Source organism: Sus scrofa, chromosome 8, assembly GCF_000003025.6.
Source record: "Sus scrofa isolate TJ Tabasco breed Duroc chromosome 8, Sscrofa11.1, whole genome shotgun sequence".
NCBI lineage: Eukaryota > Metazoa > Chordata > Mammalia > Artiodactyla > Suidae > Sus > Sus scrofa.
In genome coordinates, this window is record NC_010450.4 from 116,418,720 (window position 1) to 116,446,296 (window position 27,577).

A 27,577-nucleotide genomic window follows, 5' to 3' on the forward strand; every position below is an offset into this window, starting at 1 on the left:
TACTTTGTAATATCCACTGCAAACATAAGTCAGATAAAGCAACAGTCATAATGTATTGGAATTAATCCATTTTTAGTTCCCTCTTTACCCCACTGCAAAGTACTTCCTCAGGGAAGGGACAACGTCTTATTTCTCCATTGCCTCACATGCAATCGAATATGTTAAATAGTTAAGGTAGCAAAACATTTGTTCTGGAAGATTCAGCAGTGCTATGAGAAAAAGAATGACATTCATTTAAATAACCCAAAGCACTTTATGTAACTGGTAAACTGTATTTCATTAGCATGCTTTCCAGAAAGGAAATTTACACAGTTGTACATAAAACTGTAAAGAAACTTTCAGCTTTGCAAATGAAAGTTTGGGAGGTCATATTTCTGTTTAATAACCTCACTTATATATAAAAAAAGGGAATAATTAGAGCTGAGAACAGATAAGTGGAGCCACAATGGCAGTCCTGAGAATGGAAACCTATTACTGCAGAGACCAGTTAGAAGGAACTACAGGCAAAGTTCTATCTGATGATACTCCACAGCTAACTTAAAAGGAATATCAGGGAGTAGACAGGATCTACTTCTTTTGGTATAAGTCATCCAATTTAAACATCTTTGACATACTATTCTAACTTACTTTATCTCTGAGCTTCAAAATCAATAGGGAAATTTGACTTTGTGAAGCAAAGGTGGCTGGTTCTAAACAAACCAGTACACTAAATGTAAAGATATGCATTTTTCTTTTGTTAATGGCCAGGCCAATGCCATCTCTAAAGTGTGGATAGGGACAGTATACTGAATTTTTTTTTATATATAGTATTAACTAGACTTAAAGCAAGGGGCTTTGGAAAGAGAATGTCAACTCATATTGATAAATAATGCTCGATGGCTACTATTACAGATGTTATCTATTTTGATGGGTAAAAACTTGAGAAGAACTACACATGGATTCCCTTCATAAACCTCAGATGCAATATGGCTAAGGAAAGTATCTTATTCTCCTGCCCCTGCCACCATAAATCCTATTTTCAAACTTATCTCAATAAATAGCACTGTTTTCATTATCCAGGCTTAAAAGTTTGGGGTCATCTTTAAATACTTTTTTCTCCTTCATTCTAATGTTTTGTCACCAATGTGGTGATACTCATTTTGGAAGACTATGCTTCTGTCACCTTTGCTGTGTCTTCATGGCTACCACCAAAACCCAAGCTCTTATCTCACTCTTGGTTTACTGTGCTCCAAACTCTTAACTTCTCTACTTCCGATTTGGCCTGCCTGTCACTGCTAGATTAACACTAATTTCACCACATCACTTACCATCAAACTCTGTCATTTATTATACAGGAAAATCCAAACTTCTCCCTCAAGCTGGGGCTGATGGTACAGCATCTCATTACCATCTCCAAGAACAAAGCTTGGCCCTTGCTCTAGAGAAAATCCTGATACAGAACTAAGACCATGACTGAGCATAACCATCCAAAACTAACAATGTTCATTTTTTTTTTTTAATGTCTTTTGTCCTTTTAGGGTCACACCTGCGGCATATGGGTTCCCACAACTATAGCAACGCCAGATCTGAGCTGCGTCTGTGACCTAGGCCACAGCTCACAGCAACGCCGGATCCTTAACCTACTGAGCAAAGCCAGGGATCAAACCTGCAACCTCATGGTTCCTAGCGGGATTCCTTTCCGCTGTGCCCCGACAGGAACTCCAACAATGTTCATTTTTAACGCAAGTGTCACATAACACATATATCTGCAATGCTTCACATTAAATTTACCTGCCAACTGTTTAGACTGGCTTGCATTTTCAATCTGTTTTGTACGTGCTGAGGCTGACTTTTCCTTTTCGTTCTTATTTGTGCTGTTTTCCAAAGAGGAAAGCTTTTCAGCTGCAGCTTTCTTGGCTTCTAGTTTCCTTTGTCGGCATGTCTTGACGGGCTCTGCTAACATCCTGACTTTCCGCCGAAAAGAACTCAGTACCTGAATGGCACCGTTTCGTTTTTTCTCCTCCTGAGCATCCACACTCCCAAACTCATCCACATCGGAGACTTTGTAGAGAGGTAGCACGTGAAGCTGCTCATCCTCAGGTTTTCCTCCAATTTCTCGATTGTCTTCTCTAGTGAGGGTGCATACCTGGCAGGGAAATGAGACAGCACAGCCTCAGTGGCAGTCCAAATGAAAGCTGGTGTGCGTGTCTTTTCCTCAGGATGTAGATTTATGGTGGCGGCCTACTGGACCAGATTGGTTTATGACCATAAAACCACATCTGTCTGTTGTTAATGAAGATGGTACATCAAGATAAACAAGTTCATGGTGACTTTTTAAATTTTTTCAGTCTATCAGGAGCTGTGATCTGTAGTGACTGTTCTTCACAAACATTTCTGACTAAGGGAAGAAGCAATACTCTTACCAAAGTGAAGCAATCTCCCACTTTTCACACTTAAAAAAAAAGATGTAATAGATGTGAAGCCTCTTCAAAAAGAGGCTAAGAGTTTCCTCTACCAAAGGACTTCCTCTGCTTTTAGTAGTATCACATTTTGCCTCATTTCATACTTCTGTGCACAAAGAAACTTCACATCTTTCCTCACACTTAACTCTCTTTAAGCATATTTAAGAAATTTCCACAGGATACCAAAGTGAAATCTAAATAGTGTAAAACTGAAGATTTGCTTGATAAAGGTAATATGTAACTTAACACTCTTTCCACCTTTCTTCTCTCTACTCTGTGAAATTTAACTTACTGTTTCTCTTCTCTCTCATATCTTTTCTGAAAAGCCGAAAAAAAAAAAAAAAAAAAGCTACTTCTGCTTCTTTGATAATTTAGTGGTACTTTTTTTTTTGGCCACAATCACATTGGCTTTGATGAAAAATTATTGGTTGGGTTTCAATACTAGCTTTTAGTATTTAGTGTTTTTAATTAAAAGAGAAAATAAGACCATGGTTATTTAAAACCCAAGGTAATATAAAATCATTGGAAGATACTCTTAAAAGGATTGTGATCATGATTATATTAGATTTACCTTTATAAATAAGTTTAACATGAGATGGTATTAAAATGAGTGTTTCACTACCACTTCGTACTCGTACATTTTCCTAAATTCTCGTCTCTGAGCACTTGTGTCTTTTTTCTCACACACTTATCCCTACTCACTTCTACTTAACCTAGTGCTACTTTCTGTTTCACCTCACAGAACTGTGACTTATCAGAGGAAAATTCCCCTTCATTCAAAAACTCTTTCTCACCCTCTGCCCACTCTCCATAACCTTGCTGGAAAGAAACCTGGTTATCTTGAGAACCTATAATAGCTCCAGCTATCATTTATTTCTTTTACTTCCCAAAATATAGCATAGCCTCCAAAGGAAGAGCAGGTGTCAACACATGGTAAGTGATTATGTTGGATCCTGTGGATGATAAGCCTTGCGTCTGCTCTCCTGAATCAGTAGTCAGTCAGCTGGGGCCTGTGGTCAATCTGCCTTGCAGCCTGTTTCCATATGGCCAGTGAACTAAGAATGGTTGTTGCATTTTTAAAGAAATTTTTATTGGAAAAAACTCCAAACGAAGACTATGACAAAGATCCTCTGTAGCCTGCAAAGCTTTTAAAAGAAAAGTTTTCCGACCCCTGCTCTAGACCATTAAACCAATACCTTCTCTCCTCTCAGCAAAAATTTCACATCCGCTTCCTAAAATTACTTCATGACTGCCTACTCCTTCTCAGAATTCTTCTCCATCCTAGAATATGACTACAACACCTGTCTTCTCTCATCGGTCATCTTCCTCAATTACATCTGTATCCATGTTGATGACTCATTGGGTGGATTAATTTAGTTCCTGCACTTTAGCTTTTTCATTCTTTATCTCCACTCTGTGTCATCATCTATGTGCAAGTCCACACCCTGGGCTTTAGTGGTGTGGGACACTGCTCCCCCTGCTAAGATGGATCCATTTTCTCCCCCCCAACGATAAGGCTCAATACATTTCACCCACTGTAAAACATAGTTACAACGGGTTCTTTTACGCTTTGAATCTTCTATAGTAGTTACTGTGGCAACGATGATACATTTTTCACGAATATTTCTCTCTGCAAGATGAACTGGTACCTTGCTTTTGTCTATGGCTTTTTGCTTAACTGATTAAAACCTACCTGCTGTCTGACACTGAATACGGAAAGACTTTTTTGGGGGGCATATAACTGTAGCTGGCAATGCTTTGTCACCAGTTTAGATAAGCACCAGAGTTTCCATGACTTTTACATGCCAAGGCAACCTGTTATGAGATAACCGGTTATGCCAAACAAGATCACCTTGCAACAGCAATTCATTCACGAAAATGTTGCAGAGAACGTGTCACTCTAACTAATGCACCACTCTATCACTTCTAGTCCTCTACTCTTCAGCGGGACATACAGCTAACCTGTCCTCAGCCCCACTTACCAGTGTGCTGCCATTCTGCATGTTGTGCAAGTCTCTGTGGGCATGAGCACAGAAGTCCAAACATGCAGTGACCCCTGAGAATGGACGGCCTTCCTTCAGACCCAGACGGCACTCTGGTGCTCTGTGTTCATATTCAATCTGAAAAATAGGAGTGTGTGTGGAGGAAAAGTACTTAGACATTGGAAATTCTTAAGCACATATTTGACCAAAAAGTACAAGACCTGTGTACTGAGCAGGTGAAAAATATTTCTTAGTGTTATATATTTTATATCCAAAAACACGGTGGAATGACACACAATACAGCAAATACCTCGGCATTGTAAAGTTTTTATTTTACAGTGCTATTAAGATATACAATTTACTAAAATTGAACAGCATATATATTTGAAGTGTACTATTTGATGACATATTTATACATGAAACTATCCTACAATCAAAATAACATACCTATCCATGATTCTCAAAAATTTCATGTCACTTTGTAATTCATGCCTCCCTCTTTGTTCCCAGGCAACTACTGACCTGCTGTCACTACAGATGAGTTTTCATTTTCTAGAATTTTATATAAATGGATCCATTTCAAGTTAATTCAAGTATCTAAGAATTTCATATTTTTTATTCAATTTTAATTGCTATTGGTTTTCACTTCAATTTTTAATTGTTTATTGCTAATATATAGAAATACCATGGATTTTTGTATTTGGCAACTTTGTTAAACCAGTTTTTTTAGTTCTAGGAGGTTTTTAATGTAGGTTCTTTGGGATATTTAATGTAGACATACATCTTATCTACAAATAAGGTCAGTTTTATTTCTTCCTATTCAATCTATATCCTTTTTCTTTTTCTTGCCTTTTGCACTAAAATTTCCAGTTAGATATTAAACAGAATAAACTGTATTTAATACAGCAAAGGGAATATAACCAATATTTTACACTGAGTATAAATGAAGTATAATCTTTAACAGTTGTGAATAACTATGTTGTGCACATGAAACTTATAAAATGTTGTAAATCAACTATACCTTAATTTTTAAAAAATTAGATTCCACAAAAAACTTGCTGTTCCAAGATGAAAACTATTTTTGAAAACATTAATTTTATTAAGCAAACATCCATTTGATAAAGAATAAAAAGGTTTTTTTAAATTGTATGACAATTGTATATTAAATTTATGTTTATAGGAGTTCCCGTTGTGGCTCAGTGATTAACGAATCTAAGAACCATGAGGTTGCGGGTTCGATCCCTGGCCTTCTCAGTGGGTTAAGGATCTGGTGTTGCCGTGAGCTGTAGTGTAGGTCGCAGATGTAGCTCGGATCCTGTGTTGCTGTGGCTCTGGCGTAGGCCAGCAGCTACAGCTCCGATTAGACCCCTAGCCTGGGAACCGCCATATGCCACAGGTGCGACCCTAGAAAAGACAAAAATAAATAAAAAATAAATTATGTTTATAAATACGGCATTGAGAACATCTTCAACACATAATAAAACCCACTTGAGAAGTTCAAAAAAAAAGATGTTAACTAGAAGTGGTGTGAATGGACATCTTTTTCTTAACATCTTTTCTTGTCTGCAATTTAGGGGTAAAGTGTTCAGTCTTTCACCACTGAGGATGATGTTAAGCTAATAAAGGTTTTTCATTACGCCCTTTTTCAGGCTGAGAAAGTTTCCTTCTATGGATGTTAAATTTTGTCAAATACTTTTTCTCTACTCTCTACCTATATGAGATATTTTAAAATAAAAATTCAGTTTCTTCAATAGATACAGTACTATTCATGGTTTTTATTTTTTTGTTTAGTAAGCTTTGGTAATTGGTGCTTTTCAAGGACTTTGCCTGTTTCATCTAAGTCATTGAATTACTGGCATAAAGTTTTTATTTTTATTCCACCTGTGACACGTGGAAGTTCCTGGACCAAGGATTGAAACTGTGCCACAGCTGCAACAAAGGTCCTAAACCTGCTGAGCCACAAAGGAACTTCTGGGCCTAAAGTTTTAATAATGTATTTTTATTCTTAGTCTTTTATTGTCTGTAGGATCTGTAGAGAGGGGCCATCTCCAATTCTTAATATGGACAATTTGCACTGTCTCTTTGTTTCTTGACTGAATTGATTCAAAGTACTACCTTTGGTTTCACCAATGTATACACCTTTTCTTTGTTTCTTGATTGAATTGACTCAAAGTATAGCTTTGGTCTCACTGTTATATACTCTAGTTTTCTATATTCTAGTTCATTGATTTCTATTCTTCCTTCTGCCCTTTAGGCATAAATTGCTCTCTTTTCCCAAGTTTCACGGGAGAGAAGCATAGATTGAGACTTTATATTTTCTGAAATAAATGTTCAATGTTATAAATCTTAGCGATTTAGAGCCTTAGAGGAAGGCTCCATAGCTGCCTCCCACAAATTTCAATGTCATATCTTCATTTTCATTCAGTTTGAAATACTTTGTAATTTTCCTTGTGATTTATCCTTTGACCCATAGGTCATTTAGAAATATGTTGCTCAGTGTCCAGATATTTAGGGATTTTGTAGGTATCCTTCTGGTCCACCAGATTTTTAATTTAATTTCACTGTGGTCAGAGAACATACTTCGAGGCCTTTAAATTTACTGATACTTATTTTATGACCCAGAACATAAACTATCTTGGTAAATCATCCTTATATACTTAAATAATGTTAATTCTGTCACTGCATGTGAAGTTCTATACATGTCAGTAAGATCGAGTTTGTTAAGTCTTCTAGCTCCTTACTAATAGTCTACCTACTTGTTCTAACACTTATTGGGAGAGATGTGTTAAAAAACTAATTGTGGATTTGTTTTTAGTTCTATCAGTTTTTGCTTAATAAAATTTGAGGCTGTTATTATATGAACAGTTATGACTATCATGTTCTTCTGCTGAACTGACCTTTTTAAAATAATAATATGACCCTCTTTGTACTTTATAATATTGTTTGCTATGAAGTCTACTTTGCTATTAATATTATTCCAGCTTTCTTTTGACTGACTATGCATAATACTTACTGGTTCTTGCTTTTTTTTTTTTTTTTTTTGTCTTTTTGCCATTTCTTGGGCCGCTCCCATGGCATATGGAGATTCCCAGGCTAGGTGTCTAATCGGAGCCGTAGCCACCGGCCTACACCAGAGCCACAGCAACGCAGGATCCGAGCCTCGTCTACAACCCACACCACACAGCTCATGGCAACGCCAGATCCTTAACCCACTGAGCAAGGCCAGGGATTGAACCTGCAACCTCATGGTTCCTAGTCGGAGTCATTAACCACTGCGCCACGATGGGAACTCCAGTTCTTGCTTTTTAAATAAATAACAATTGTTTTGATTCAATGTGATTATTTAATATCACAAGCTCTGCCTTTTAACCGAGAGTGTTAAAAAACATTTACATTTAGCGTATTTTTTGATATGGTTAGGATTAAATATTGCCATCTTGCTACTTGTTTTGTATTTGTTTTATCTTTCTTTTGGGTTCATTTTTTTTTTTAATGTCTTCAGATTTTTATTTTTATCTCTACTGGGAGATGAGATAAACACTTTTTTTTTTAGTGGATGCTTGCTTTAAGGCTTATAGTATACTGTACAGTCTACATTCAAGTAATATTATACCACTCCATATATAATATAAGAAACGTACAACAGTATACTTCCAATCCCTCAGCCTCTGTGCTACTTCTGCATGTTATAAACCTTAAATTACACTGTTAATATGTTTTTTAAATAGCAAATTATCTTCTAAAGAAATTTTCAAAATAAAGGAAAAGTCTTTTTAGTTTGCTTATCTACTACTTATGATGTTTTCATTCTTTTTTGCAATCCAGGTTTCTATCTGGTATCATTTTCTATCAGAGGGCTCCCTTTCACATTTTTGAAATGTTGGTCTGCTGGCAGTAAATTATTCAGTTTTTCTGTGTCTGAAAAAAAATATGTTGCCTTCACTTTTTTCTCTTTCAGTACTTTAAAGATATTTCTTCTCTATCTTCTTTCTCAGACATGAAGACTCTTGGGTTTATTATAATTTTTTTCTATGTGTTTCTTCCTCTATCTGCTTTTCATATTTTCTCTTTATTACTGTAAACAAATTGATTTAAATGTGACTTTATATATGTACTTTTCCTCAACCTTCTACCCCTCTATTAGGGGTTTGCTGAGCTTCTAGGATCAATGGGTTTATTGTTTTTGAGCAAATTTGAAAAAAAATCTGAAGGTTATATTTTAAAATATTTTTCTGTCTTCTTTCTGGGACCCTAATTAAATATACATTAGTGTAACAATAGTGTGCCAGAGATCTTTGATCTATTCATTTTATTTTCCAGTTTTGTTTTTCCTCTTTATTTCACATCGGGAGATTTCCATTGCTATATATTCAAGTTCACTAATCTGCTGTTAATTTCATCTACAGTATTTTTTAATCAGATATTATATATTTTTCATTTCTTGAAGTTCAATGTTGGTCTGATATCTTAGCTTTTTTTTTTTAAACTATGTTCATACTTTCCTCTGTCCTGAACAAATGAAATATATGTATGATGGTTATTTTAATGTCCTTGTCTATATATTCTTATTACATGTCATTTCTGGAACTATTTCCATTGATTGCCCCCCTCTTCCCATTATGGGTCATATTTTCTAATTACTTTGTATGCCTGGTATTGCTGACGAAATGCTAGACATTATAACTTTTACTGTGTTGCCTGTAAGGTATTTGATTTTTTTTTTTTTTTTTTTTTTTTGTTCTGAGATGCTGTTAAGTTAGTTGGACTCAGTTTGATTTCTCAAGTCTTGATTTTAAACATTTTTAGATGGAATGAGAACAGCCTAATCTACTTCTGCTACTAAGGCTGGCAGATTCTAAATACTTGATATCTTTTATGTTAGGAGGTCTTTTCCTTCTGCCTAGTATTAACAGAACTATTCCAGGTTGTGTATAAAATCAAGGGATTTTTCTGCGTGTTTCTTTTGATGGTTCTTTCCACAGCCCTGGTAATCTCTTCACATGTACACACTGTTCTTTACTCAGCTGAAGACTCAAGCAGAACCCTCTATAGATCTCTGGGGCTCTTCTCAATGAAGTGCCCTCCTCTCTGATATTCTGAATTGTGAATTCTAGCACTTGGACTTCCCCATATTCTGAACTTTGTTTCCTTAACACAGAGATAACCCTGGAGTCTGTTTAGGTTCCTTCTCCCTGCCCTCAAGCCTAATGTGCTGTTTAGGAAGTAAGCATGGGTAATTGTAAGTTTACCTTTTTTATTTCCCTTCTCTCTGGTATTACTATCTTATGCTTCTTAATGTCCTATGTCCAAAAACTATGAATTCATGTATTTTGTTTTTCTTCTTTTAATGTGTGAAAGTAAATCCAATGTCTATTAATCCATCATGGTTAGCAGCTGAACTCATAACATGGTAAGATTTTTGATGGCCTGAATATTATTTACCATTCAGTTCACATTGCATTTTGTATATTGAAACCAGACTCTGGCTAAAGGAAAATGAGCACTCTATTTCACAAACTACTGTTTGTGGTTTGTGATTGTTAAGTCCATGCTGTGGTCTAGTTAGCTTTGTTCTGTTCCTTGAATAAAAACGAATGCAGAATCATGTCATCTCATAAGAAACACCATGTGGGGGTCTGTGAATGGATTACTAGAAATTCGCCTTTATATCTGGAAGAAAATTCCAAGTGCATGGCTTTCTGATTGTATAAAGCTGCGCTGTTCAATATGGTAGCTACTAGTCACATGCAGCAATTTAAATTAATTAAAAGTTCATTATCTCAGCCACACTATCCACATATCAAGTGTTCAATTACCATATGTGGTGAGTAACTATTTCTCTGAACAGTGTAGACAAACAACATATTCCATCGACATAGAAAATTCTCTTGATCTAAAATGTTATCTTCTGGGAGTTCCTACTGTGGTGCAGCAGAAATGAATCAGACTAGTATCCATGAGGATGTGGGTTGCATCCCTGACCTTGCTCAGTGGGTTAAGGATCCGGCATTGGCATGAGCTGCATGTAGGTTGCAGATGTGGCTTGGATCCCATGTTGCTGTGGCTGTGATGTAGGCTGAGAGCCATAGTTCCAATTCAACCCCTAGCCTGGGAACTTCCATATGCCACAGGTGTGGTTCTAAAAACAAACAAAAGTTATCTCCACACATGATGAAAGCACATGATTTAGAGATTTAAGCCTGCTAATTCAGACTTAAAATTTAATGGTAAAACAAGCATTGAAAAGATGAAGAAATATAAGTCTAGTGGACAGATATGAAGGAGTATTTAAATCAGAAAACCTATGTTCTAATACCACGGAGCTGACAGAAAAAAATGCTGTGAAAGCTCAATGAAACTTCATTTAAGCAATAAAACTTAATGAAATCAAGGAATAAAACAAGTAAGAATATTCATATGTGTGAAATAAAGGTATTACATATAGTTGGGGGAAGGAGACAAAGACCAGATGGTAGGTTTTGGCATCATCCAAAATCTTGATGTCTTACATATACTATGCAGAAAGATCATACGGCTGTTTTTTTGGATCTATAAACTATGTTAAGACACACAGATAAACATTTCCAATAGTATCTACCATGCAATATAAAAAACACCTTATCCATTCTTGGCCATTAGTTGACTTTGTCTATATAGATATTACATCTATTTCTCACATATGAATGTATGAATGTATTTAAGTTTTACTTGACTGTGGTAAGGTCATTTAACAAGAGAGCGACTCTTTTAAACATTTTTTTATATGTACATTATTGTTGATTATAGGTACAATTGTACAGCAGATCTCTAGACCTTATTTACCTTGCTTAACTAAAACTTTATGCCAATTGGTTAGTACATCTACATATTTAATCATTTTGTTATAACTTAAAAATCTGGGGTACCTTCATATTTTAGATATTCCAGGTTCAAGAAATGCATAAAACACTCCAAACAAAAAGTAATAGAGTATAATATTAATGTTTACTTAGAAAATAAAGATTGTATGAGATAGTCTATATATAGTAAGAATCAAAGCAGTAAAAAGAACATCAATACTTGCTGTTCTGTTCCGTTGTCCAATTTAAGCCATTTGATTAATATTTGCTATAAAAAATTCATTTAACAGAAATATGGCCAAATTTGAAATCTAGCAACATAAACTCAATTCTTTTTTTTTTGGCTGCCCAGTGGCATATGGAATTCCCAGGCCAGGATCATATCTGAGCCACAGTTGCTGCCTACACCACAGCTGTGGCAACACTGGATCCTTAACCTGCTGTTTCGGTTCCAGGGTTCGAACCTGCATCCCAGTGCTCCAGAGACACTGCTGATCCTGTTGTGGCTTCCAAGGTCATTTATGACCTTATATCTCTACTTTCAGGGAGAACCTTATCATTCCTTGAGAAATGTGTGCATACCTCTATCCTAGCTGTTAGCATTTTTCAATAACGTGTATTTTACATATCAATGTCTCCTCTAAAGAAGGAATATTTTTAAAGACAAAGAATCTATACTGCTTCTCAATGTCCACCTCCACCGTGACTAAATAAAGTATCTGCTTGATAACAGGCTTTCATTTAGTGCCTTTGTTGTTGATGTTACTGAAACAAGGAAGACCAGTTTTTTGCCTCCTTCGTGAGCATTTCTGAACAAATCACCTAAGTCTTCCATATAAGTGCAGCCCAGCACACATTTCTAAAATAAGGGGGAAAAAAGTTTTGCTTGGTTCATGGAGCCAAGGCCAATAGAAAAAGAAGAGAAAAAGAAAAATCTAACAAAATCTGACGTATCTGGACACAGGTAATGTACACTTACAAGCAATATACCCCTAGCTTTATATGTATAGACTTGCTGTAAAAACAGTTAACAGTTAGAACCTATAGTTTTAGCCATATAATTTTAATTAATCATTAAAGTCTGCTTACAGAGACAAAATTATCCATACAGAACAAGATTAAACAGCTTGTGAGCCTTAAAAGCTCATTATCTTTATAGATCAAAAGACCAAAAATATGCTCTTTTGGATAGTGTCATTTCCATATATCAGAAACAGAACACTTCAGTGACTTCAACAATTAGGACGAGAAAAAGAAGAATAAAGACAAATCACTGCTTCAACATTTTTTTGGAAGCAGATAGGTAGGTCATCGATAATGAGTAAGTGAAGTGTTCTAATTGTAAAAAAAACTGTTTAAACTTACCTGATTATTATATGCATCAGGTGCAAGTTTCTTGTATGTTGGTGCCATAAGAGTTGACAAGTTTTGTAAATGAGACTCCAGTTTTTCTTCCTGTATAAAATGAATAATTCTACATATTAAATTCTAAATCCATTGTGTCTACATAGGAGAGGCTATCAATTAGATCTTATCTCCCTACATCTTTAGATCCAAATCACAATAGAACACTTTTTTTTTTTTTTTTTTTGGTCAGTGCCCATGACATGTAAAAGTTCCTGAGCCAGGGATCGAATGCGCACTACAGCAGCAACCTGAGCTGCTGTAGTGACAACAGCAGATATTTTACCTGTTGCCCCATAAGGGAAATCCAAGTGTCTCGTATTAAATGTCAAGTATCCTAACATGACTGTTTCTAAGTGTAAAGTCCAGACTATGTATGAAAAATACAGATCACGTATCATCTATTTTTGTATGTGCCATTAGATACCTCGCTCTTTGGTACTTTCACAAGAATAATCAATTTTCTACTCTATATGCAGCTACTTGGCATTTTGTAAGTAGAAGCCTATGCTTGGTAGAAGGGTTAGGAGAATGAAACCATCTGATCTCTAAAAGATCGCATTCTCTACTCCCTCTCCATTTAGTGACTGTGGAAGATGAGAAAGGATTGAAAGGATTTGTTTGGTTTACTTTGTCTATTTTCAATCTTTATATTTTTAAATTCTATAAAAATTGCATTTCAGAATTTGAAATGATCTCTCCATAAACAACTAAAAATTACTAGGAGCTTCAGATAGGCATGAAACTCTCAGAACTATAATGTGGTATATACATGAAAAACTTGGCAAAGTTTATTAGAAAGGAGGGATGTTCAGTTACACACCCTTCTTCCAAACCAAAGAACAGATTTTTCAAGAGACATTCTTTTTAAAATGGTAGATGATAATACTCAGTTGTTCCATTAACACTTAGAAGTTGTTCTATTAACACTTAGAAGTTTTCATATTTGATATTTCTCTAAAAACCTTGGGAAATGTAACGAGTTGGCAGAGATATATTTGTTTGCATTTTAGCAGGTGAGATGGTGTCTTGAGTGGAGCTGTATCACTAGCATCCCTTGGACTCGATTTACATGAAACCTGGTTAGAGCGATAACAAGTATGATGTGGTGGTCAAAAAGCCCTCCAGTGCGAAAAATTAAAGGGAAAGAACGCATGCAAAACTGCTATTCATTAGGTTTATTAAATATTTGTGTTTTTCTTATGAAAAGAGGATCTCTAACACATTAATACAGTTGATTAAAATATTGTGGTCCTATGAAAAAAATTTAATTCCCGACTTGAAGAGTTTTTTGCACTTTACTAAATTTCCACTTATTATTATAGTCACAGATAATAAAGTTAACACACATTTTCCATTTATAGTCACAAATAATAAAGTTAACAAATTTTCCACTTAGAGGGACACAGAAATACTATTACATCCACAGTATAACAGCAAATTTCAACTCCGTTTAAAATTTGAAAGAAAATTATAATGAATATAGATTCACTAAAAATATGAAGATATTTAAATTACTAAATATACTGTTTTTATGATCATTCAATTATACAGTTGTAATTATATATAATAATATATATAATTATTCAATTATATATAGTATAGTCTAGAACATATACTACCCAAAAGTCATTAAATTTGCTACCAATTTGCAAGTTATTTTTTCAGAAGTAAGTATTCTAGAGAGAGGACAAAAACCATTGACTTAAATGAGAAATCGATGTCCATTTATTTCAACTACACTCTTATGGAGTTCCTGTCATGGTGCAGTGGTTAATGAATCCGACTAGGAACCATGAGGTTGTGGGTTCAATCCCTGGCCTTACTCAGTGGGTTGAGGATCCGGTGTTGCCTTGAGCTGTGGTGTAGGTTGCAGACGTGGCCTGGATCCCACATTGCTGTGGCTCTGGCGTAGGCTGGCAGCTACAGCTCCGATTAGACCCCTAGCCTGGGAACCTCCATATGCTGTGGGAGCGGCCCAAGAAATGGCAAAAAGACAAAACAAACAAACAAAAACCAACTACATTCTTTCTTTCTTTTTTTTTTTTTGTCTTTCTGCTATTTCCCACTGCGCCACTATGGGAACTCCAAAAACCAACTACATTCTTAAAGTCTAAATATGTTTTAGTTACTTTAATGCTTTCATTATAGTAACATTAAACTATCAAATCTCGGAGTTCCCATCATGGCGCAGCAGAAACGAATCTGACTAGTATCCATGAGGATGCAGATTTGATCTTTGGCCTTGCTCAGTAGGTCAGTGATCAGGCGTTGCTGTGAACTGTGGTGTAGGCCACAGACGTGGCTCGGATCCCCGGTTGCTGTGGTGTAGGCCAGTGGCTACAGTTCCCCTAGCCTGGGAACTTTCAGGTGCTGCAGGTGCAGCCTTAAAAAGCAAAAAAACTATCAAATCTCATGGCATGAAAACATGATTAGAAATGGTCTTTTATGAATGTGGCAGTCACAAATATGACTTCTATAAATCAAGTTCAAAGATGAAAGTTTTAATACTGAAGTATTAACATTTAGTTTTAAAACTGAAGTGATAGCTGTGTAAAACTCTTGGAATTAATATAGAAAGATAAGGGGTAAATACAGAAGGCCACAGGTATAAAGAGTTTATATTGCCCACATTTTATCTATTATTTTGATATGACAAGGTTATTAAGCTAACTTTATAAAATATTATATGTGCCTACTGTTTAGCCAAAACTTTGTTGATTCACCTCTGAGAGAAAATTCTGTTAATGAGAGTTTAACAGAATGTCATATTGTTCACTTCATCTGGGCTCAATTCTCCATGAATAATAAACAGATTATACATCAGGAAGTAAACAAACCTCTTTTGGGTCATCCCCAAGCAGCTTAAATTTTCTTGGGATCTTGCTTCTGGCAAACTTACATCCATTGTAGTACATGCTCCATGAACAACCAAAAGAAAAGGAGGCACCACAGGTCTCTGGGTCCAGCCCCTGACAGGCACAGGTTCTCCTGAGAAATTAAAGGACCAAGTTGATGACTATGGATTGCACTGTCTATGCTATCAATCATATTCTGGGTATCTGCATTTAAAAATGAGAGAAAATTAGTTTTAAAAGAAGTCTAACTCTATATTAAGCTATGCCACAATCACATCAGAAAAGATTATAAAGCATTATGAACTACAGTCACCATATTATACATTAGAGCCTCAGACCTTATTCATTTCATAACTGAAAGATTATACCATTTTACAAACCTTTTATTTCCTTCACCACTCCATCCCACCCCTACCACCAGCCTCTCACAACCACTTTTCTACTCTGTTTCTAGGAACTTGACATTTGGTTAATCTGTTTTTGATTCCATGTATAAGTAATACCACGCAGTATTTGTCTTCTCTGTCTGGTTTATTCCACTTAGTATGATGCTCTCCAGGTTCATCAATGTTGTCACAAATGGCAGGATTTCCTTTTTTAAAACATGGAATAATATTCCTCTGTGTGTGTGTATATACACATTTTAAAAAATTTTTATATATTAAAGTACAGTTGATTTACAGTGTTGAGACAATTTCTGTTGTACAGCATAGTGACTCGGTCATACATCTCATACTATCTTCTATCACATTCTATCCCAAGAGATCGGATATAGTTCCCTGTGCTGTATAGTAGGACTTCACTGATTATCCGTCTTTATCTATTTGTCCATTGGTGGATGTTTAGGTTGTCTAGACAATTTGGTTATTGTGAATAATGCTGCAATGAGCTTTGAAGTACAGATAATGTCTGTGAGATAATGATTTCATTTCCTTTGCATATATATCCAGAAATGGACTGCTGGATCACATGGTAGTTCTTCTTTTAATTTTTTGAAGAGTTTCAATATCATTTTACAGAGTAGCTGCGCCTGTTCACATTCTTATCAATAGTGTGCAATGGTTCTCTTTTTGTCTGCATTCTTGCCAGCATTTGTTCCGTCTTTTTTTTCCCCCCATAATAGACATTCTGACAGGTATGAGGTGATATCTCATTTTGCTTTTCATTTACATTTCCCTGATGATTAGTGATGTTGAGCACCTTTCAGGTACCTGTTGGCCATTTCTATGTCTTCTTTGTAAATATGTCTATTTGGGTCTTTCACAAATATTTTCTCCCATCCTATAGGCTGCATTTTCAATTTGCTGATCATTTCTCTTGCGATGCAGAGCTTTTAAGTTTGGTGCAGTCACACTCGTTTAGTTTGCTTTTGTTGCCTTTGCTTTTGGTGTCAAATCTTAAAAACATCACTGTCAAGACCAATATCAAAAAGCTTATTCCCTAAGTTTTCTTCTAGGAGTTTTAAAGTTTCAGGTTTTATATTTAAGACTTGAATCCATTTTGATCTGACTTTTGTGTATAGTGTAAGAGAAGAGTTTAGTTTTATTCATCTACATTAGTATCGGGTTTTCCTATAACCATTTATTGAATACGCCATGCTTCCCTTATTGTATAGTTTTGGCTCCTTTGTCAAAAAAATAATTGAACATATTTGCATCGGTTTATTTCTAGGCTCTGTATTCTGTTCCACTGATCTATTGTTTTGATACCCATACCAAGCTGTTTTTATTATTATAGCTTTGTAATATAGTATAAAACCATTAAGTGTGATGAATAGTTTTCTTTTTCATTCTTGAGTGTTTTAACTATTTGGAGTCTTCTGTAGTTCCATATAAATTTTAAGATTGTTTTTGCTATTACTATAACAATGCCTTTGGAATTTTGATAAGGATTGCATTAAAGATGTAGATTGCTTTGAGTAGTATAGGCATTTTAATAATATCCTTCGAATTTATAAACATGAAATATCTATTTATCTGTGTCTTCTTTAAAATATTTTCATTAATGTCATAGTTTTCAGTGTACAGATCTTTCACCTCCCTCATTAAATTTGTTCCTAGGTATTTTATTTTTTCTGGTGATATAGTGAATGGGATTGTTTGCTTGATTTCTCTCTGTTATTTTATTATTAGTGTATGGAAAAGCAACTGACTTTTGTATGCTGACATTGCATCCTGCAACTTTACTGAAATTGTTTATTATTTCTAACAGGTTTTTTTGGTGGAGTCTTTAGGGGTTTATGTACATATGTCATCTGTGAAGAGTGATGGTTTTACTTCTTTCCATTTTGAATGCGTTTTCTTTTTCTTATCTGATTGTTCTGGCTAGGAATTCCAATAATATGTTGACATACTTGTCTTGTTCCTGATCTTAAAGGAAAAGTTTTCAGCTTTTGATTATTGAATTTGATGTTAGCTGTGGCCTTCTCATATATGCCCTTTATTATGTTGAGGTGTATTTCTTCTATACTCAGTTTTTTCTGTTTATTTATTTATTTATTTTTGTTTTTGGGGGGGGGGCACACCTATAGCACATGGAAGTCCCCAGGCAAGGGGTCGAATTGGAGCTACAGTTGTCAGCATATACCACAAGCCATAGTTACACCAGATCTGAGCTGTTTGTGATCTATACCACAGCTCATGGCAGTGTCAGATCCTTAACCCACTGAGTGAGGCCAGGGATAAAACCTACATCCCCATAGATACTAGTTGGGTTTGTTACCACTGAGCCACAATGGGAACTCCTATACTCAGGTTTTTTTGTTTTGTTTTTTAGTTTGTATCATGAAAGATATTGAATTTTGTAAAAAAAAAAATTCTGCATCTATTGAGATGACCATATTATTTGCTCCCTTCATTTGGTAGGATATATTGCACTGATTTATTGGGTGTGTTGAACCATGTTGCATCCTTGGAATAAATCCCAATTGGTCATAGTGTGTGATCTTTGTCATGTACTTTTGACTTGGTTTGCTAACATTTTGTTGAGAAATTTTGCATCTATGTTCATCAGGAATATTGGCTGGTAACACTCTTTTCTTTCAGTGTCCTTATCTGGTTTATCTACATCTACATCAGAGTAAGGCTGGCCTCATAAAAATGAGTTTGGAAATGATCTCTTTTCTTCTATTCTTGGGAAGAGTCTGACAAGGACTGATGTCAATTCACTTTAAATGTTTGGCAGAATTCACCACTGAAGCCACTTGGTCATGAAATTTTATTTTTCTTTCTTTTCTTTTTTTTTTTGTGAGGTTTTGATTACTGATTCAATCTCTTTAACTAGTAGTTGGTCTATTCAAATTTTATATTTCTCCATGACTCAACTTCATGATTCAAGTTGTATGTTTCTAAGAATTTATCCATTTCTTCTAGGTTGCTAGTGTATAACCATTCACAGTATTCTCTTATGATCCTTTATATTTGTCTGGTATGGGTTGTAATGTATTCTCTTTCATTTATAATTTTATTTCTTTGGGTCTTTTTTTTTTCTTTTTCTTGATAAATATAGCTAAAGGTTTGCCAGTTTTGTTTATATGTTCAAAAAAAGCTCTTAGTTTCTTTCATTTTTTTTCCCCTATAGTCTTTTAAGTCTCTGCTTCATTTATTTCCACTCTGATCTTTATTATTTATTTTCTTTTTCTAAATTTGGGCTTAGTTTGTACTTCTTTATCAGGCTCCTTGAGGAGTAAATTTAGGTTATTTATTTAACGTCATTCATTTTTCTTAATGTAGATATTTAATGCTATGAAGTTTCTTCTTAGAACTGCTTTTGTTGTATCCTATAAGTGCTGGTATGTTTGTTTCAGGATATATTTTTCAGCTGTTATTTCTTGAATAAGTCTGTAATTGAACCCTTTTAGTGAATTCTTCAGTTTAGTTAGATATTCTTCAGCTCAGTGATAACTGTTTGGCACTTTATAGTATTTTCTATCTTTGCTGAAATGATCATTTTGTTTATGTATTACTCTCCAGACCTCACTGAACATCAGTAGTCATATTAGTAGAAATAATACAATTTTGAAATTACTTTATGTTGTGACATGAAGAAATCATTGTTATTGTCAATAAATAAGAATTTCAGTGTAAGATAAAAAAGCAATATAAAAGTAAATATCCTGAAATTCTATTAACAGGAAATAACAGTATGAATTCATGAGCTCAAAGCTCAAATTTTCTTTCTAAAAAAAAATTACTTGTATCTGCCCACTGAAAATGCCTAAAAGTAACAATATCTTTATAAATGGTCACATCTGGATAGACTATGATCTCAAATATCATGTCTCATTGAAATGAACATAGGTTAAAAATCCATTAGTTTTTTTTTTTTTCAGTGAGTAAATAATGATTCCCCCTCCTCCCCACTGCCTACCACCAAAAAACCTAACTGATCATTTTTGGATGGCTACTGAGGCATGATATTACTATTGTGAAATTTCACAACTAACAATACTTACCATGCATGCATTATTCTGTCATTTGTTTACAAGCTATATTTAATAGTAACCAAATAATTGACAAGTAAAAGTTCATTAAATAATTCAATCTAATAAATACAGAAGGAATGCTATAATTAGAAATTACAAATTTACAGATGCAGAAGTGGCAGAATAATTTCCAAAAATTCTCTCTTCCATCAAAGCAATAAGAATTCTAAATGTTATCAGAATCAACTTTTCAGAAGTCCGAAAATTAACAAAAGGCTTTCAGCATTTCAGGAAAGCACTTTTTCAAGAAAAGCAATGAAATTCTGGAAAAGAAACTAAGATTTATGGTGTTTTAACTTGCCCTATTTTCACTGTCCCCAGAACACCATGACAGACTTGAAAACCAACAGTCCATATTTATGATGAAAACTGGCAGGCTGGCAACCACTGAAGGGGTCAGAATTAGGTTGTATATCTTCCAAAGACCCTTTCCCTTAGAAATGTCATTACTTTACCTATTTGATAGTTCCCTAGAAGTCTCCACTAGCAAGGCTTTCTTCATTTGATCTGATTTGGAGTTCACCTATTATGTACTGCCATTCCTGACTGAAGGTATTTGTTGGTAACAGCCAGAAGCAATTGTTGAACACTGGCTGTCTGAGTTCCTGATGGACAAAACTAGCTAGAACTACCAAGAAAATAAAAACCACATTGCTAAAATTAGAAATGAAAAAGAGGATATTAATGATCTTATAAAAAGCACCATAAGGAAATACTATAAAAATGATAATCTACAAAATAGATAACTTCGATAAAATGGACAAATTCCTAGAAGGCATGAACTACTGAACTGACTCAAGAAGAAACAGACAATCTGAATAGACCTGATTTTTCTTCAAAAGCTCTGCATATCAGAAAGGAGTGGCATTATACAGTTAGAGTGACAAAAGGGAAACCTTCAACCAAGAATACTCTACCCAGCAAAGCTCTCATTCAGACTTGCAAGTGAAATTGAAAGCTTTACAGACAAGCAAAAGCTAAGAAAATTCAGCACCACCAAACCAGCTTTAAAACAAATACTAAGGGAACATAGCTAGGTGGACAAGAAAAGGCTACAAGTGGAATCAAGAAAATTATAAATGGGAAATCTCACCAGTAAAGGCAAACATACAGTAGAAGTAGTAAATCATTCACACACAAACAGGATACCAAGCCAGCAATCATGAGAGGAGTACAAATGTAGGACATTGGAAATGCATTTGCAATTAAGAGACCAGTGACTCAAAACAATATCATATATATACACATATATAGAGTGCTATATCAAAACCTCACCGGAACCACAAACCAAAAATCTACCATAGATACACATGTAAAAAAGAAAAAGCAATCCAAACACAACAATAAAGATAGTTATCAAGTCACCAGAGAATAAAAGAGGAAGAGAAGAAAAAAAGACCTATATAAATAACCCAAAACAATTACCAAGATGGCATTAAGAATGTATGTATCAATAATTACCTTAAATGGATTAAATACTCCCACCAAAAGACATAGAATAGCTGAACGGATACAGAAACAAAAACTGTATATATGCTGTGTACAAAAGACCCATGTCAGATCTAGGGACACATACAGACTAAAAGGAAGGGGATGGAAAAAGGTATTCCATGCAAAGAAATCAAAAGAATAGCCACAGCAATCAAACAAAAGAAATAAAAGGTATTCAAATTGGAAAAGAAGAGGTAAAATTGTCACTGTATGTAGATGACACATACCGTATATAGAAAACCCTAAGGATTCCGTACAAAAACTACTTGAACTGAGCAATAAATTCATCAAAGTAGAAGGATACAAGGATAACATTCAGAAATTGGTTGAATTCCTGTATCCTATCAATGAAATATTAGAAAATGAATACAAAAATGTAATATCTTTTAAAATCACACATCCCCAAAATAAAATACCTAGGAATAAACCTGACCAAGCAGGTGAAAGACTTATATGCTGAGAACTGTAAAACATTAACCAAGGAAATTAAAGAGGATTCAAAGAAATGGAAAGATATTCCATGCTCCTGGATTGGGAGAATTAATATCGTTAAAATGGCCATACTACCCAAAGCAATCTTCAGATTCAATGCAATCCCTATCAAATTACCCATGATTATTTTTCATGGAACTAGAATAGACAATCCAAAAATTTATATGGAACCATAGAAGACCCAGAATTTCCAAACTAATCCTAAGGGGGGCTGGGAGCAGGAGGCGTAACTCTCCCAGACTTCAGACAGTATCACAAATCTACAATAACCAAGACAGTGTGGTACTGGTATAAAAACAGACATAAGGAGTAATGGAATAGAAGAGAGAACCTAAAAATAAACCCAGACACCTAGAGTCAATTAATCTTTGACAAAGGAGGCAAGAATATAAAATGGGAAAAAGACAGTCTCTCCAGCAACTGGTACAGGGAAAACTGGACAGCTGCATGAAAATCAATGAAACTAGAACACACCCTGATACCATGCACAAAAATCAACTAAAAACTGTTTACAGACTTAAACATACGACAAGGCACCATAAAATTCATAGAAGAGAACATAGGCAAAACATTCTCTGACATCAACCATATAAATATATTCTTAGGTCAGTTTCCCAAAGCAATACAGATAAAAACAAAAATAAACTGATGGGAGCTAATCAAACTTAAAAGCTTTTGCTTAGCAAAGGAAACCATAAAAAAAAAAAAAAAAGACAACCTATGGAATGGAAGAAAATAGTTGCAAATGAAGCAACTGACAAGGGCTTGATCTCCAAAATATACAAACAACTCCCACAACTCAACAGAAAAAAACAAAAAAAACCACAAAAAAAACGATTGAAAAATGGGCAAAGATTCAAACAGACATTTCTCCAAAGAACAAATGGATAGCCAATAGGCACATGAATAAATGTTCAACATCACTATCAGAGAAATGCAAATCAAAACTACAGTGAAGTACCACCACCTCACACTAGTCAGAATGACCATCAATAGCAAATCTACAAAGAACATATGCTGGAGAGGGTGTGGAGAAAAGGGAGCCCTCCTACACTGTTGGTGGGAATGTAAGTTGGTACAATCACTGTGGAAAACAGTATGGAGGTACCTCAAATACAAACTAAATATAGAACTACCATATGATCCATCAATCCCATTCTGAGCATATATACAGATAAAACTTTCATTGAAAAAGATACATGCACCTATATGTTCATTGCAGCACTATTCACAGTAGCCAAGACAAGGAAACAACATAAATGTCCAATGACAGATGAATGGATTAAGAAGATGTTGTACATATCTACAATGGAATACTACACAGCCATAAGAAAGAACCATGTAATGCCATTTGCAGCAACATGGATGGAACTAGAGACCGTCATACTAAGTGAAGTAAGTCAGAAGGAAAAAAACAAATACCACATAATATTACTTATATCTGAAATCTAATATATGGCAGAAATGAACTTATCAACAGAAAAGAAACAAATTCAAGAACACGGAGAAAAGATTTTTGATTGCCAAGAAGGATGGGAGGAAGAGGGAAGGACTGGGAGTTTGGGGTTAACAGATGAACACTATTGCATTGGGAGTGGATAAGCAATGAGATCCTGCTGTATATCTAATCACTTGTGATGGAACATTAAGGAGGATAATGTGGAAAAAAAGAATGCATATACATGTATAACTGGGTTGCTTTGCTGTACAGCAGAAATTGACAGGACACTGTAAATCAACTTTAATAAAAATTTCTTAAAAAAGGAAGCAAAGCTGGAGTAGCAATACTCAGACAAAACAGACTTTAAAATAAACTCTTACAAGAGATAAAGAAGGACATTACATAGTGATCAAGGCATCAATCAAAAAAGATAATAACAATTGTACATATATATGCACCCAATATAGAAAGAAGCACCTCAATATATAAGGCAAATACTAACAGCCATAAAAGGAGAAACCAACAATAACACAATAATTTGGGGACTTTAACACACCAGTTACATCAATGGATAGATCATACAGATAAAAATCAATAAGGAAACACAACCCTTAAATGACACATTAGACCAGATGGACTTCCACAAAGCAAGCCTTGGAAGAACTGAAATCATGTTAAGCATCTTTTCTTACCATAATGCTGTAGGATTAGAAATTAACTACAAGAAAACGTATACAAAACACAAACATATGGAGGCTAAACAATATGTTACTAAACAACCAATGGATCACTGAAGAAATCAAAGGCAAAATTAAAAAAAAACCCAAAAACTTAGAGACAAATGACAATGAAAATGTGATTACCCAAAACCCATTTGAAACAGCAAAAGCAGTTCTAAGAGGGAAGTCTATTTTACGTCAGGAAACAAGAAGAAAAAACAAAACAAAACACCTCAAATAAACAACCTACCTTACACTTAAAACAACCAGAGGGAGGAAGAGGAACAAACAGAACCCAAAATTAGTAGAAGGAAAGAAATTATAAAGATCAGAGCGGAAGTAAATGAAACAGAGGCAAAACAAAGAAGATCAATGAAACTAAAGACTTTTTTTGAGAAGAAAAACAAAATTGATAAACATGTAGCCAGACTCATCAAGAAAAAAAGGAGAGGGGGCTCAAATCAATAAAATTAGAAATGACAAAGAAGAAGTCACAACTGATACCAGGGAAATGCAAAGGAACATAAGAGACTACTACAAGCAACTACACACAAATAAAAGCGACAACCCAGAAGAAACGGAGAAATTCTTAGAAAGGTACATTCTTCCAAGACTGAACCAACGAGAAATAGAAAATATGAACAGAGCAGTCACAAGTATTGAAATTGAAACTGTCATTGAAAAATTTCTAACAAAACTTCAGGGCCAGATGGCTTCACAGGTGAATTCTATCAAACATTTAGAGAAAAGTTAACAATTATCCTTCTAAAACTCTTCCCAAAAATTTCAGAGGAAGGAACATTCTCATTCTATGAGGCTACCAACTCCCTGATATCAAAATAGACAAAGATACCACAAAAAAGAAAATTACATGTCAATATCATGATGAACATAGACACAAAAATCCTCAACAAGATACTAGCAAACTGAATCAACCAATATATTAAAAGGATCATACACCATGAGCAAGTGGAATTTATCCCAGGGATGCAAGGATTTTTCAATATCTGCAAACCAATCATTGTAATACACCACATTAACAAACTGAAGCATAAAACCCTTACGATCATTTCAATAGATGCAAAAAAAGCGTTTGAAAAAAACTGAACACCATTTATGATAAAAACTCTCCAGAAAGTGGGTACAGCTTTGAACACAATGAAGGCCATATTCAACAAACCCGCAGCTAATATTGTGCTCAGCAGTGAATATTTGAAAGCATTTTCTCTTAAGATCAGGAGCAAGACAAGGATATCAGTGCTCACCCACTTTTATTAAATATAGTTTTGAAAGTCCTAGTCCTGGCAATCAGAGAAGAAAAAGAAATAAAAGGAATCCAAACTGGGGAAGAAGGAAAATTGTCACTGTTTGCAGATGACATAATACTTTACACAGAAAATCCTAAAGATGCTACCAGAATACTAGAGTTCATCAATGAATAAAGTAAAGTTGCAGGATCCAAAATTAACATACAGAAGTCTCTTGCATTTATATACAGTAACAATGAACAATCAGAGAAATTAAGGAAACAATCCTATTTACTGTTGCATCAAAAAGAATAAAATATCTAGGAATAAATCTACCTGAAGAGGCAAAAGACCTGTATTCCGAAAACTATAAGACACTGAAAGAAATTGAAAATGACACAAACAGATGGAAAGATTTACCATGTTCTTGGGATGGAAGAATCAATATTGTCAAAATGACTATACTACCCAAGGCAATCTACAGATTCAATGTAATCCCTATCAAATTATAATGGCATTTTTCAAAAAACTAGAACAAAAAATTTTAAATTTGTATGGAAACATAAAAGACCTCAAGTAGTCAAAAAAGAAAAAAATAATGAGAAAGAAACATGAAATGGGAGGAAGCAATCTTGCTGACTTCAGACAATACTACCAAGCTACAATCATCAAAACAGTATGGTACTGGCATAAAAACAGAAATACAGATCAGTGGAAGAGGATAGAAAGCCCAGAAATAAGATCAGGAACTATGGTCAATTAATCTATGACAAAGAAGGCATGAATATGCAATGGATAAAAATACAGTCTCTTCACCAAGTGGTGCTAGGAAACTGAATAGCTGCACATAAAAGAATGAAAATAGAATTTTTTTTTCCCACAGCATGTGGAGGTTTCCAGGTTTGGGGTTGAATCGGAGCTGTAGCTGCTAGCCCATACCATAGCCACAGCAACAAAGGATCTGAGCTGTGTCTGTGACCTACACTGCAGCTCATGGCAATGCCAATCCTTAACCCACTGAGCAAGGCCAGGGATTGAACCTGAATCCTCATGGATGCTAGCCAGATTCATTAACTCCTGAGCCATGAGGGGAACTCCTTTTTTTTTTTTTTTTTTGAATATTCTTTAATACCATACACAAACATAAACTCAAAATGGATTAAAGACCTAAATATAGGGCTAGATATTATAAAATTCTTAGAGAAAAAGATAGGCAGCGTACTCCTTGACATAAATTGCAGCAATATTTTTTTTGGATCCACCTCCTAGAGTAATAAAAACAAAAACAAAAATAAATGGGTTCTATTTAAATTGAAAAGCCTTTATATAGCAAAGGAAACAATAAAATGAAAGACAATACACAGAATGGGAGGGAATATGTGCAAATGAAGTGGCCAACAAGGGACTCAGCTCCAAAACATACAAACATCTCAAGTAGTTCAACATAAAAAAAAAGTCCAAAAATGGGCAGAAGGCCTAAACAGACATTTCTCTAAACAAGACAGACAGATGGCTAAAAAAGCACATGAAAATATATTCAACACTACTAATTATCAGAGAAATGCAAATCAAAACTACAATAAGGTATCACTGCATGCTGATCAGCATGACCATCATCAAAAAGTTTACAAATGCTTAGTGGAGGATATGGAGAAAAGGGAACCTCCTATACTGTTGGTGGGAATGTAAATTGGTACAACCACTATGGAGAACAGTATGGAGATTCCTTAGGAAACTAAAAATAGAGCTATATATATCATCCAGCAATCCCACTTCTGGGCGTACATCTGGAGAAAACTGTAATTTGAAAAGATCATGCACTCCATCGTTCACTGTAGCACTATTTACAACAGTCAAGACATGGAAACAACCTAAATGTCCACTGATAGAGGAGTGGGTAAAGAAGATGTGGTACATAGACACCATGGAATATTACTCTGACATAAAAAAAGAATAAAGTACCATTTGCAACAACATGGATAGACTTAAAGATTATCATACTAGTGAAGTAAATTAGCCAGAAAATGACGAATATCATATGATATCACTTAAATGTGGAATCTAAAGAGATTGATACAAATGAACGTATTTGCAAAACAGAATCAGACTCACAGACTTTGAAAAAGGACTTATGGCTACCAAAGGGGAAAGGTGTTGGGGAGAGATAAATTGGGAGTTTG

At 34.9% G+C, this 27,577-nt stretch overlaps 1 protein-coding gene across 4 annotated transcripts in view; it reads right to left on the reverse strand.

Annotated features, from left to right (window-relative positions):
- Positions 1 to 27,577, reverse strand: part of TET2 (tet methylcytosine dioxygenase 2) — a 133,724-nt gene that overhangs the window by 5,467 nt on the left and 100,680 nt on the right. For 3 of the 4 annotated variants that reach the window (XR_002346846.1, XM_013978993.2, XM_003129278.6), the window contains 4 exons: positions 15,507 to 15,657; positions 12,628 to 12,717; positions 4,424 to 4,561; positions 1,771 to 2,125 (listed from right to left, as the gene is read on the reverse strand). Coding sequence is in view for 2 of the 4 variants with exons in the window: in XM_013978993.2 (XP_013834447.1) it covers positions 1,771 to 2,125; positions 4,424 to 4,561; positions 12,628 to 12,717; positions 15,507 to 15,657 (734 nt within the window). In the remaining 2 variants the exon portion in view is untranslated. Of the gene's footprint in view, positions 1 to 1,770; positions 2,126 to 4,423; positions 4,562 to 12,627; positions 12,718 to 15,506; positions 15,658 to 27,577 lie in introns of those variants that run through there. The other variant, XR_002346845.1, reaches the window with a different exon arrangement.